The 13,716-nt window shown below is 34.9% G+C and overlaps 1 protein-coding gene across 3 annotated transcripts in view; it reads right to left on the reverse strand.

Moving 5' to 3' along the window:
* LOC116292176 (uncharacterized) overlaps nt 1-13,716 on the reverse strand; it is a 116,196-nt gene that overhangs the window by 64,803 nt on the left and 37,677 nt on the right. For all 3 annotated transcript variants that reach the window (XR_016121343.1, XM_031699441.2, XM_031699440.2), the window contains exons 7-9: nt 11,987-12,036; nt 3,846-3,912; nt 1,653-1,745 (exon numbers count right to left, since the gene is read on the reverse strand). Coding sequence is in view for 2 of the 3 variants with exons in the window: in XM_031699441.2 (XP_031555301.2) it covers nt 1,653-1,745; nt 3,846-3,912; nt 11,987-12,036 (210 nt within the window). In the remaining variant the exon portion in view is untranslated. The remainder of the gene's footprint in view (nt 1-1,652; nt 1,746-3,845; nt 3,913-11,986; nt 12,037-13,716) is intronic.

The following is a 13,716-nucleotide window of genomic DNA, read 5'->3' on the forward strand; positions in this document are numbered from 1 at the left end:
CCGGAGTTACAGCCTCAGCTGCAAAGCCAAGGTGTGAGCCATTAATCTATGAACATGTCATTCAAATCCTTGTATGGCTAGTCCTGTGCAATTGGCACTTTTCTTGAGAAGGAGAAGACAAAAAAACCAAAGACATTTCATGACTGGGCTGCAACGGGCAACTCAGTAAAAAGGTCACAAGTTTATAAAGGACAATATAAAAGTCTCCTAAATGTCGTATAATTCTCCTGGAAAGAGGGAGGTACTTTCATACATAGATAGGTGAGGGTGCATTCTAAATATGACCCCTAAACTGCATTTGGGTCTTGTCCAGGGGGGTGTCAATTAGTATATGTAATAGGACTCCATGCTGTCCAATTAAGTGGTAAAAGGGGACTGACAAAATTGGATGTGGCTGTAGGCTGAGTCCAATTTGGCAGTCAGAGGAATTTTCTAATTATTTTCTAAGTCTAATTATTTCTTGATTGCGGAGCATGAAATCCCATTACCTGTTAATTATATAGCTGCCTAATTAATCCCATATCAAAAAGACCTGTCCAATTAAGAAAATAATTGGACAGTTACCTAGTATATGGGATTAATGAGAAGCTGTATAATAATCAATGATTTTTACACCTAAAAGGTATCAATTATCTATAAGCGGGACAAAGTCCCAATGATGACCCAAAAATAAACATCATTAATGATTTTACAACTTCCATTTTGGCAGTTATGAACATAATCTTGGGTATCTTATTACCTGACAAACACCCAAAGAGATACCAGCTAACTCTCTATTGGTCCTTTTAATTTTGTGACACCCTAAGAGTAAGCAAGTATGAGCATCCTTGCCCTTTTCCACACACCCCACCCCAGTTATTTCTGTCTTAACCAAATGAGCTCACTCCTTGAAAATTTCGTTTAAGTTTTCAAGTGCCTATAACACCTAACCCAATATTTTTATGAGATTTGAGTGATGCATTTCGAAGATATCAGGGTTTATTCTTCCAATATTTATGTTAATGAGAGTGATGTCATTATAGATAAGCATCAGTAAATATAAAAAACCTTTCTGGAAACATCATGACATTGTATAAAACTCTATCTTACTCAGAGTTTATGGCTTGAAAAGGTACTGCAAATTCCTTTTCTCATAGTAAACAAAATAATAATGACAATAAACTCAAAGGCCTATAGTGATTATTACATTACCTACACTCATTGTTATATTGGAAGCATGAACCTTGATATCTTCAAGATGCATCACTGAAATCATATGTACATATTTTACCTTTCAACTTTTCACTTCATATAGAATCAATACGAAAAATATTGAGTTAGGCATTATAGGCACTTAATGTTGCTACTCTAATCACTTAATATTCAAAAAAATGATATATAATTAAAAGCATATTATCATATAATTACAGCCTGTTTTATATTTCTGCAACCTAATTTACTCCTGTCCAGAGCTCTAGGACTTAGGCTCCTGTCAATCAAATTTCAAATCAAATCAATGAGTCATGGGGGTATTTGTTGCTCACAATTGGAATGCATTTGTCAATGACCTGTTGCATTTTTTATTGACAGATGCCAAAAAGTCAGACATCTGGAGTTGGTTAGGTTGCAAATATATGAAAAAGGGTGTTATATATTGACATATTGATTTTTACCAAGAAGCAGTCTGTTTGACCCAGGTATCCTACATTGACTTTTTATATCTTTCTTTCCTGCATGTTCATTATTGTTTGTAGTGGATCCCCTTTCTTGGAAAAAAATGTTTTGTACAATTAATAGATAGAAGATGTTCAATAATTTAAAATTCTAAGTGAACAGTATTTTCAAATGTCTTAAAAGCGAGACAAGTAGATATTAATAGAAATTGTCCAAATTTTAATTCACCTGATTTAATAGAATATGTTTTTAAAGTTTCACAGGAAATCTTTTTAAATATTCAGATGGAATGTAATTTAATTATATTTTTATAATTATATAATCTTTAAAGGAGTCATCAACGTCAGCACCTCTTCAACACATTTCTTTGTATTTTGTGATCACAATATCTGCAGGTTTCATGCTTAGTATGGAAATAGCAGATATCTTGATCACAAAATAGTCTAAGTATAAAAGACTAAGCTGTGACGTTCTAATTTCAATAAAAGTTATTAAAGACACCAAATTTGATGGGAAGGTATCCGATCTTTTTGATCCAAAGTCTTTTCGATCCAGGTCTTTTCGAACCACCTAAATACACTTTTGATCCACCATATACATTCAGTTGAAGAATCGCTGTAGGTTCAGAAACATAGAACATAGAAGCTGAGACCAATCGAAATGGCACATGGGAAGTACGTTACTTAAATGCATGCTGTGACCGGTGACCCGTGGCATCATCCACTGTTTTTAATACGAGTTTGGCATTCTAAACCAACTGCATGGATGCCGCAAATGAATATTATGTTATGTCATTTCCCATGTGCCATTTCTGTCTCAGCTTTTATGTTCTATGTTTCTGAACCCGACAACTATTCGTCAATCGAGTGTATACACATTTGATTCACATATATAACTAAAGCGTATAACAAGTCCTGTATGCTGTGTACATGCAAAATGTAAAAGAGCATATTTGAAAAAGCTGTTATGAGTATCGACTAAAAGATTATGATCAAAAAAGAAATCGAAACTATGCGCGTTGTACTATGCGTTTGGCTGGGCATGATGATTACATTGGTGCCACAGACTTTTTCAAACAAATGCCTTCCAAATGTCTTAAATAGTAGGACATTAATTTAAATTCTTGTTTATAGTATCTGATAACTGTATCTAAACATGAAGTGGAAATATCATCGGCTAAGTTTAGCGTATAATAGAGCGGATGTGATTAAACCATGAAATAAAAACAAACTAAATACTAACTAATAGTATCTATTTAGTGACTAATAGTTGCTATCACTCAACCAGAACATTTTATTAAACAAAAGACACAGTCAAATGGACTCTTGTGTATTGTCTGTGTATGAAGTTAGCCCGGGATTCAGCCGGTGTGTTGTGTTATATATCTCTCCTTTAATTCGTGAATAATCTGTCTTCTCTTTATCCTTTCATGATGATGTTTCTCTATTTTTATTCGTTTGAAAGGTATTTCAAAGCTTTTTGGATATAAAAAAAGTTTTTTCAGAAGATTCCAAAAATCAATAAATAACTCGTTACCAAAAAGAAGGTTTATACTGGTTTCACTGATGAGAGGGTAACAACACACATGCTAATTGTCACATGCTTGTCACACAACAGTAATCATTCGCTTTTAAAGTTTTTCATTCCTTCTTGATATTCTTTCACTTTCTTCTCTAGGAGATTCATATTCATGAAGGAGGGAAAAAAATTTTCTTGGCTAAAGACTTTACGTGAGCAAGAAGTGACAATGGGGGCTAGCTTAACTTTGTAAGCGATAACACATATCACACACAATACTTGGTTCCCTCAGTTGGTTTATTTCTGTAATATTTCAGAAAGAAAACACTAAACATCTATAAAATATTTCATAACTGTATTGGATCGAATGTGTATATATGTGGATCAAAAGTGTATATAGTTGGATCGAAAGTGTATGAGGTAGATTGAGAGTGTATATAACTGGTTCGAAAAGACCCGGATCAAAATTAGACTATGGATTTTTAAAAACCGGTGTTCGATGATGGGAATCAGTCAAACATCAGCTTAGATATGGCCATTTGAATACATAATAATTATTTCCCCTTACAAATCACATATTTTCAGCTCGTTCTAAACTTTTAGAAAAGAGTAGAAAATACAATGATTTGTATGGGGAAATTATATACATTCATAGTGATGATCAAATTTCTTACCTGTTTTCTGGTTCTCATTCTTGTTAACTGGCCACAAGTGCATAAAAATAGGAATTCTTTTGCTTAACTATGAAAGATAATCAACAAATATTTATTAAATAACAGCAAGGCTGAATTAAAGCATCTTGCTTTCTGCTTTTCTATTTTTTGGAGTCTGTGATGCTGCTTTTCTATTTTTTGGAGTCTGTGACGTCACACACTCAACATCGAACATCGCTCCATACATTTCTTTGTAGTTTATGATCAAAATATCAGTAGTAAAGGGAGAAAGAAATACCCAAACACCCCAAAATATTAATTATAGTCACAAGTAATGTGAAATAAGCACATTAGCCACCCTTTGGACTTCACAGGTGGAATAAAATAAATTAAGGATTTATATACAAAGAAATATGTGTAGCAATGTTTGATGTTGAGTGTATGACGTCACCGGCTCCAAAAAATAATCGTAAAAATATCAAACTTTTGTCCTGAATATTGAGAAAACACTTCATACAGTGATTATTGGACCTTTAAAGAGTATTCTTAGGAAGTTTCAGTTGAATCCAAGTTTGAGCAATTTTCGTCAGAGTAGCACTTTAAATGTGCTACATAGGAATGACTTTAAGATCTGAAAAATTGAATCAATATATATGGCAGGCTTTCGAAATAAAAATCCCTATAGCCTGGCATAAAAATCTACTCTTTGAGATTTTACCATAAAATTTATATACATCATCAATTATCAAATATTTGCAACACCTGCAAACATCATTCTTATCTTGGAGCTGCAGTGAAAAAAAGGATGCTAGAAGTGGACACAAGGTTTGCAAATATTGTAACTGTGATGTTAAAGTGCCACATATTTTAACAATAACAATTGTTGCTTTGCTTTGTTGGATTATATGACAGGTTATAATAATAATAATATAATATTTTTTTTTACCTATCTATCTATCAAATATGTATGCATGTTTAATTTATATACACTCAATCGGAGAATTGTTGTCGGGTTCAGAAACAGAGAATATAGAAGCTGAGACCAAAATAGCACATGGGAAGTACATTAATTAGATGCATGCTGTGACCGGCGATCCGTGGCATCATCCACTGTTTTTAAGGTGGCTGGACCCCCTCACGCTTGACCGCTATCTTCCACTTTTGGAACGCTGGTGCATAAACGTGTTTTATCCGATTGCAAATCTTTTTTGCACATAGGTCACATAAAGATTGAATTAATGTTTGATGCAGTTTTTAGTGAGATCGGACGTCATAACACGTGATTATGATGAAATATTTGTTTTCATTTAGAAAATAATTTTAGCCTTGCAGAGCGTTCAACACTAAAATGCTTCGTACCACATAATTATATACTGGATGCCTCCATTTGTGGGGATTTTTGAAAAAATCTATCAAGCTAATTATGAGATATTTGAGATTATTTAAATATATGTCATAATCTACTTCAAAACTAAACAATGGATTTCATACGGCCGAAATTAATATTTCAGAGCTATATATTCACAAAAGTCATTGCTCATTTAGTTTTACTCAGTATCTAGTTTCAAAAGGAACAGTTTGAAGGTAATCGACGTATGCCATTTTGTGAAAACGTATAGTGCAATAGACGGGGTAAACATTTGATGCTCACTTTTCATCACAGTTTTCTAGTCAATCTTACTAGATCTTCCATTATTCTAAAATTCGCTGATCATTTCTCTCAAAACTACGTCAGGATACAAATTAGAACTTAAACTAATATTACACAAAATTGCAAGACTATTGAACTCATTTAAAGCTGTCTAAAGCGAATGAGAAATACAGAAAACATTGATCGTTTCCCAACGATTTGATGCTCTGGGAATTCTATTGTTTGCTAATGACCATAACACCAAATTCTTTTGCACCATGCACGGTCTGATCTCGCTTGGCCACTTTCCGATTTACTCCCGAAGCATGGTAATACACAGTTTTTTTTATTCAAACGTGGGACGTTTGTCACAACTCTGCGTTTGGCATTCTAAACCGACTGCATGGATGGCATAAATTAATAAATTATAATATAATTATGTCATTTCCCATGTGCCATTTCGGTCTCAGGTTTTATGTCCTAAGTTTCTAAACCCGACAACGATTCTTCAATTGAGAGTGTATATGTATATATATTTAAAACACTCATTAAAAATTCATAAGCTTATGGTCCAATTGGAGCAACCATACACGTCACGTGCATGAACCTTTATACCCGATAAAGTCCTCTTCATTAGTATCCAAGTGATTTTATATAAAGACACATGTGTCTTCATCAAGGTCATAGTCAACCCTAATGATCTTTGACTAACGTGCCTGTCTTTGCCTTGGCACGCAATATCCAACGTGTGGGAGCTTCTATTGAATCTGGTTGCGCATGCCCGTGACGTCAAATCTCTATCGAAGTATAAAAATCCATGTTCGTGACGTGTATGGTGGCTCCAGTTGAACCAAAATCTTATAAATTGTTCATGAGTGTTTTAAGCAGTTCAAAAAACTCGTAGATCGTGTTTTATCAGGTATAAAAGCACTCGGCCACGCCTCGTGCTTTTATACCTGATAAAACACTCCTACTCGTTTTTTAAACACTACATATATATGTGTATATATATATATGTGTGTGTGTATACATATATATATATATATATGTGTGTGCATATATATATATATATATACATGTGTGTGTATATATATATGTGTGTGTGTGTATACATATATATATATATATATATATATATATTCATTTATATTTATTTATTTATAAGTAATACCATGACTTCTTCGGGATATTTGGGATTAAATGTTCCCAAAACCGAGGGAATTTTAGTGGAAGTCCCTCGGCCACGGGACTCCCATTAAACTTCCCTTGGCTTCGGGAACATTCAATCCCTAATATCCCAAAGTAGTCATGCTATTACTTTGTAATACCATAATTACAGAGGAAGTAAACTTTAAACTGGACTATTCTTCTTGGAATACTCATTTAGTAGCAAAAAGGTAAAAGTCACTGGTGCATTATGTCCCATGAGAAACATCGATTTAAATAGTTCTTTTGTTTGTCTTCTTGCACGGATTTGTGTGTGCATACATACTGAATGAGTCACTGTTAGAAACTCATTTAGGTTCGAAGTGAAATGGCATCCAAGGATCGATTCTCCTTTCAGACTAATCAAGAAGTAGAAACTTTAAGGGAGCCTACAGTTCCAAAGAACAAAAAAAAACACACTTCATGGATATGGTATTACTTATAATTACACTCATGCATTTTTGCTCAATAAAAAAATGTTTCCAGCAAAAAAAGTTTTTGAATTTCATATTTTCACTTTTCGTGAAAATTTACCTCTATCTTGTATATTTGCTCAATAAAAACGTGTTGTGACAACTTAACAAGCGCATGCGCAAAGATTGTTCGAGCTACTGACTCTGACGCAAATTCAAATTCCTGTGTCCCGCATGTGTCAGCCTGTGATCAAATGCCCTTTGGCGAACTGGTGAATACTTGTTGCACTTTTCAAAGATTGGTCTTCCTGTGCCCTCCTTATGCTTGTTGACATTCTCAATTTAAGGATACCAAATATTTTGCTCGATTTAATATTTAAATAATACTCAATTTATCTAGTAAGATGAGTAATCGTTCTTTTTATTTTCCTTTTAACACCTAGTTATTTGCTATTTTGTTGAGTTTGGAAACGAATTCTGTGATGAATTAATTGTCTGACTTCGACTACCACTTAGATAGAATTAACTGAGTCAAGTATAGAGTATAATCGGAAGAAGATCTATTTGAAAACGCTTTCCCTGTTTTCAATTTCAAAGGCAAGCTGTGTAATTTATTCCAGGAATCATTGGACCTACGAGCTCAAAACTGAATATTATACAAGATAACCAGCCATTTATGATACAATCCGCATGATCAACATATTAAAGTGTTGCGTTATGCGTGTTGATTTACATTACTACCTATCTTGACCTTCAAGGGTCATGGCTCCTACATTAAATCTTGTTGCCTAAAGTTTTCAAATGAAACTATTTATTTACACTGTGAACTAAGCAAATATTTTATAGATATTCGTTTATAAATGCTATTTACTTTGTCTTCATCCCAGTCGGTAAATTAATGATTATTTATTGCAGCAAATTCTCGTTAGACCTTCGCACATTTCACCATACCATCTGAGCATTGTTTCAGCTGTTTGTAATCTTGTAATGCATGGCGGTGAATCTACTTTTTATTCAGAACGGCTTTTTTAAATGAGAAAAATCCAATATTCCATTGGAATTGTTCTTTTTTCGTCTTTTGCTATTTTTTCTACGATCTACGCACATCTACATTCATTTGATTATTTTCTTAAGAAGTCACTTAGTAAATACAACTGTTGATCAGTAATATTAAAACTTCGCTGGATCGAGTTTATGAGATTTTATTGCTGAATACCGCTGTGACTGAGCTGCTTTAAATCAGATTCTTCTCGATTTCTAATTAAAATAGCTTTTTTCGATAGCCCGCTCGATCTACGAGTCTTCTGAAAAATTGTCATTAGTCATTATGTATGCACTTGTTTTTAGACTGTCTTTTTGCTGGGATACCTGTGGTATACCAGCTATAAAATTCCTTTGTTTTTGTTTTTGCTTTTGTTTTTCTCCACGACAAAATGGCAAAGTTGTGCAATAGTTACCCAGGGGTCTTCAGGAACTTACCCAATAGACCTTTGCGGCCATCCGCTATGGGGTTTCCAACCAATTATCATGTACCAGATGTCAATCAATGTCACTATGTTGTCAAGTGATTATGAGAGGGCGGAGCTAACAGATCACGTGGCACAGGTTTATGTCTACGCATGTTAGATACAAGAACATTGCTTCAGCTGTTTGTAATGTCCGACAATCAATCTACTTTTAATTCCCAACAGCTTATTTGGATGACAAAACTAGCTGAACTTTCTTCAAGATTCCATGACTCTCGTTTTGAATTCTAATGAAAAGTTCTTTTTTCGACGCATCCGGCTCTACCTACGAGTCTTCTGAGAGGTTTACAGTCATTTCGCCCACTGACCATTTCGCCCACGCCAATTCGCCCACACATAAAATCATCGCTTCCATTGGAAATTACCAAAACAGAACTTCGACGATGAGACTTGTTAAAAAGAAACATAGCCTCTTGAAAGACATTTGTATGTGATTTTGAAGCATATTTGGAGCGATCATTTCACGATACGATCAGTGAAAGTGGAGATCTAAACGCGATCAAGGACAGCGTTCACTTAATAGCTACCATATAGAGTCCGAGTCCGTTTCTACCAACTTATGACTCGGATGACTTTATTTCCCCATACTCTAATCTATGAATCTTTGGGTAGCTTTATCATTCTTTATCATTTTTTAACTTGCCAAAGTTCGAGAAAAATACAAAATACCTGACGCCATATTGTTTTCGTGTAATCAACAAGCTTCCTAGTCGTCTACTGACACTTTCCTTTCTTGAAATCCATTAGACTTTATTATTTGCACTAAAAAACTAAGACGAAATGATCTAGCGACTTTATCTGGAATAAATTTGAGGCCATTTAATATCTGATGTAAACGCCAAAAACTTAACGATTGAGTGGAACAATCGAGCTCAGTTTACAGTGTTTCATAGGTCGGAGTCTTTTCGCTACCAATAAGTTTTTTAGTCTCCGAAGAGTAGTTTGTTGAAAACATTACAATATCTTTTTTCTTCATCGAAAAATCGAATGTTTAGGACATATTTATTGCTTCTGACTTGCCAAGGTTCGAGCTAGAAAAGCCAAAATACCTTTACGCATATTAAACATCGATCGACAAGCGATGCCATATTGTTTTCGTGTAATCAACAAGTTTCCTAGTCGTTTACTGACGCTTTCTTTACCTAGAATCCATTAGACTTTATTCTTTTCACTAATAAAGTTAAAGGAAAGATATGGTGCTTTGAGATGGGAGATGTTGTGTGTTGCTGAATCTGACATCTACAAAAAATATTAGACAAGCTTTTAGACAAGCTCACGAAAACAATATGGCGTCGTTTGTCGATCGATGTTTCGCGGAAGGTATTTTGGTTTTTCTCGCTCTAACCTTGGCAAGTCAGAAGCAATAATATTAAATATGTCCTAAACATTCGATTTTTCGATGAAGAAGAAGGATATTGTAATGTTTTCAACAAACTACTCTACGGAGACTAAAAACTTATTGGTAGCGAAAAGACTCGTATGAAACACCGTAAACTGAGCTCGATCGTTCCACTCAATCGTTAAGTTTTATCCTCAAATTTATTTCAGATAAAGTCACTAGATCATTTCGTCTTAGTTTTTTAGTGCAAATAATAAAGTCTAATGGATTTCAAGAAAAGAAAGTGTCAGTAAACGACTAGGAAGCTTGTTGATTACACGAAAACAATATGGCGTCGCTTGTCGATCAATGTTTCGCGCATAAGGTATTTTGTATTTTTCTCGAACTTTAGCAAGTAAAAAATAATAAAGAATGATAAAGCTACCCAAAACACACATTTCATAGATTAGAGTATAGGTAAATAGGGAAATAAAGTCATCCGAGTCATAAGTTGGTAGAAACGGACTCGATATCGTATCGTGAAATGATCGCTCCAAATATGCTTCAAAATCATTTACAAATGTTTTTCAAGAGGCTGTGCTTCTTTTTAACAAGTCTCATCGAAGTTTTGTTTTGGTAATTTCCTATGGTAGCGAAAGGACTTCATGATGGTAGCGAAAGGACTCCGGGTGGTAGCGAACCGACGGTAGCGAAAGTGCGTGGTAGCGAAACGACCGGTATTCGTATAAAAAGTTCGCGTTTTGAAGTCTTGAGCTTAAGCGTCAAGTAGGGTTGGTAGGTACCGGTTGGTAAATCACGAACTACTTTTTTTTAGTCATGGTAACATATTTCTTAGTGATTCTACACGTGGGCGAATTGGCAAACGCAAGATCGATGATTTTATGCGTGGGCGAAATGGTCCGTGGGCGAAATGACTGGTTACCTTCTGAGAGGATCTAAATGTGTTGACGATTGTACATAAGGGTTTCTGTTTACTTTATCGCCTCAGCAAAAAAAGGTTTGACTCATTGGAATTTTAGTTTTAGGCGTTAATCGAATTATTTTACTTCAAGTTGCATCTTTCCTTGATTCTTTTGATATAAATAATCCGAAGATGAAACTAAGTGCGAGTGTGCGCATGTGCAAAGTAGGTCCACAGTGCTAGAAGGTATCCCACATGAAACATCAACAGTACATTTCCTCATATAAATAGCGAACGTAGTCTATACTGAATAAGAGCTTTGTGCTTGTTAGTGTCGTGTAACGTTCGTAATCAGATGTTCGTTATACGTTTAATTATCGATCCGCTAACATTTTAGTGAGTGAGCGAGCGAGCGAGCGACGAGTGAACATTTGCATATTCAGACCCCTCACAATAACTCGTTTCTACGCTTCGCGTATCCACGAGTTAAAAACGGTGACAGAATTGGTGTGCTTGTGCAACATGAAGCATGCATGTCAACAATGGCACTTCATGAGCGTTTGTTACAGAACCCATGCGATGTGAAACTGACTCAGCTTTTTACATTGACAATATTTGAACCCTTTAATGGGATAACTGAGCTCCGTAAGCAGAATATTAAGCCCTGAATACTTACAAGTGAATATTCTACACATATACATGATTCAAAAATGTTGCTGTGTATCTATCAGCAGTAGACACATGTACTCATCTAGTACGTATTTTTTAATTAGCTGTGTGCATGCCTGTCTTTAGCAAAACATTCCAAGCCTTAAGCTGTCTCGGGACTTTGTGATTCTCTCAAAATTTCAAGTTTTTAAAAAAACCTCCATTAAACTGCCATTGCTTCATCAAATAACGTTTCTTTATCGCAATATCACATGATTGATGAATGTCATCACACATTTGCATAAAACATTTACAATACATGTCAATCCAAACTCTAACATGGTTTTCCTAGGGCTTGCAGAACGTTTAGGAACAGAAAAAACACTTTAAAAAACCCTCAAAAATGCCAAGGTGTCAAAGGGTTAAGCTGTAAGTGTTATGCGTTAGTTTTTAAACATGTGATCCATTTGTGTGGGAAAAAGGTGTACATCAATCCTACCTCCTCTTTGACAAGGTTATTCATTTCTCTCAGCATTTCAATATCTTTTTCTATGGAAATAAAAAATACAACATTTGTATAAATAATTCATTTTTGATAATTCTTGTTGCAAATGTGGACTAGTAATCATAATCTTTTAAATAAATAAGTCAGTCTGTCAATCCACGCTGGGAACACGCTTTACGATTGTTTCGCCTACGCATTGGTTCGCCTACTGAAGTTTGCCTACGTATAAGTTTTCCTACTGAAGTTCGCCTACGTATCAAATGCATTGTAAAACCTATCTATGAAGGGTGAGTCAGTAAATATACTGTAAAAAGGAAAAAATAGTTCTCGTGTAAAGAATAAAAATTTTATATGAATATAAGCAAGGCAAACAAAGTAAGAGAAACACTGAAGACTTTAGACGCGAACGAGTAACTGGTAAGCGTTGTGTAACAACATCGTAAACCAAGAAAAGTCTTGAAACCTATCTAAACAAGTGTGACACAGTAAATATATAAAAAAGGTAAAACAAAGCAACTGCTGTTGAGTAAAGTAAGAGAAACGAATAATAAAGTATAAAGGACGCCACACAAACTACAACTCTTCGGAATGATAGTTATCGTGCTATGATTACTGTGAGATCATCTTAGAGTGACCTGTTATGGAATATTATGGCGTGTTTATGCTTGCTTTACTGAGGACCAGTGTAAGATAATATAGGTAAGTTGTAGTGCTTGGGAACGAGGTTATTCCGGGCGAAAGACCCTTGGAATTAAATTCGGAAAAATTAATTTCCGACCTCGCTGGGATTCGAACCCACGACCTTCGGAACTGTACTACCGATGCTCTACCAGCTGAGCTAGAGGTCAGACTGAGAGCAGGCCGGGGTGAAATAGATGTTAGGTCGCGGTAATTATGATGCAAAGATGTGAGTATGTGGACCGCGTGGCACTAATGAAATAGTAGAAGATAATATAGGTAAGTTGTAGTGCTTGGGAACGAGGTTATTCCGGGCGAAAGCCCTTGGAATTAAATTCGGAAAAATTAATGAGGACCAGTGTAATAAAGCATTTAATTGTTAAAACACGTCACTGCATGTTGGTCACTGATTGAGCCAAAATGAGGTTGTTTTGATAGCGTAGGGTTTTAGGACAGGGAACCAGACATGTGACTTCTTATATTAAACTCTATTTTGTAATTTAAGCGTATTACATGGTACTCAAGAGTTAAAAAGAAAGTTGGTTTTTGAGTAATGACTTAAAGTGCTACTACGACGAAAATTGCTCAAACTTGGATTCAGCTGAAACTTCCTAAAAATACTCTTTAAAGGTCCAATAATCACTGCATGAAGTGTTTTCTCGATATTCAGGACGAAAGTATGATATTTTTACGATTATTTTTTGGAGTCTGTGACGTCATACACTCAACATCAAACATTGCTACATATATTTCTCTGTATGTAAATACTTAATTTATTTTATTCCTATGAAGCCCAAAGGGTGGCTAATGTGCTTATTTCACATTACTTGTGACTATAATTTATATTTTGGGGTGTTTGGGTATTTCTTTCTCCCTTTACTACTGATATTTTGATCATAAACTACAAAGAAATGTATACGCATAAATTAAAAAGGCTCTTAAAACCAACCTGGTTTCAAACCCTAAAAGGTAAAGCTTTATTTCAGTAATTTACTATTTAACCCCGGCTATCAACGCCGGTTTCACGAATGACAGGACAGCGTATA

This window comes from Actinia tenebrosa, unplaced genomic scaffold (assembly GCF_029948245.1).
Source record: "Actinia tenebrosa isolate PJP-AT-01 unplaced genomic scaffold, QUT_ActTen_1.0 PGA_scaffold5__44_contigs__length_20552954, whole genome shotgun sequence".
NCBI classification, from domain to species: Eukaryota; Metazoa; Cnidaria; class Anthozoa; order Actiniaria; family Actiniidae; genus Actinia; species Actinia tenebrosa.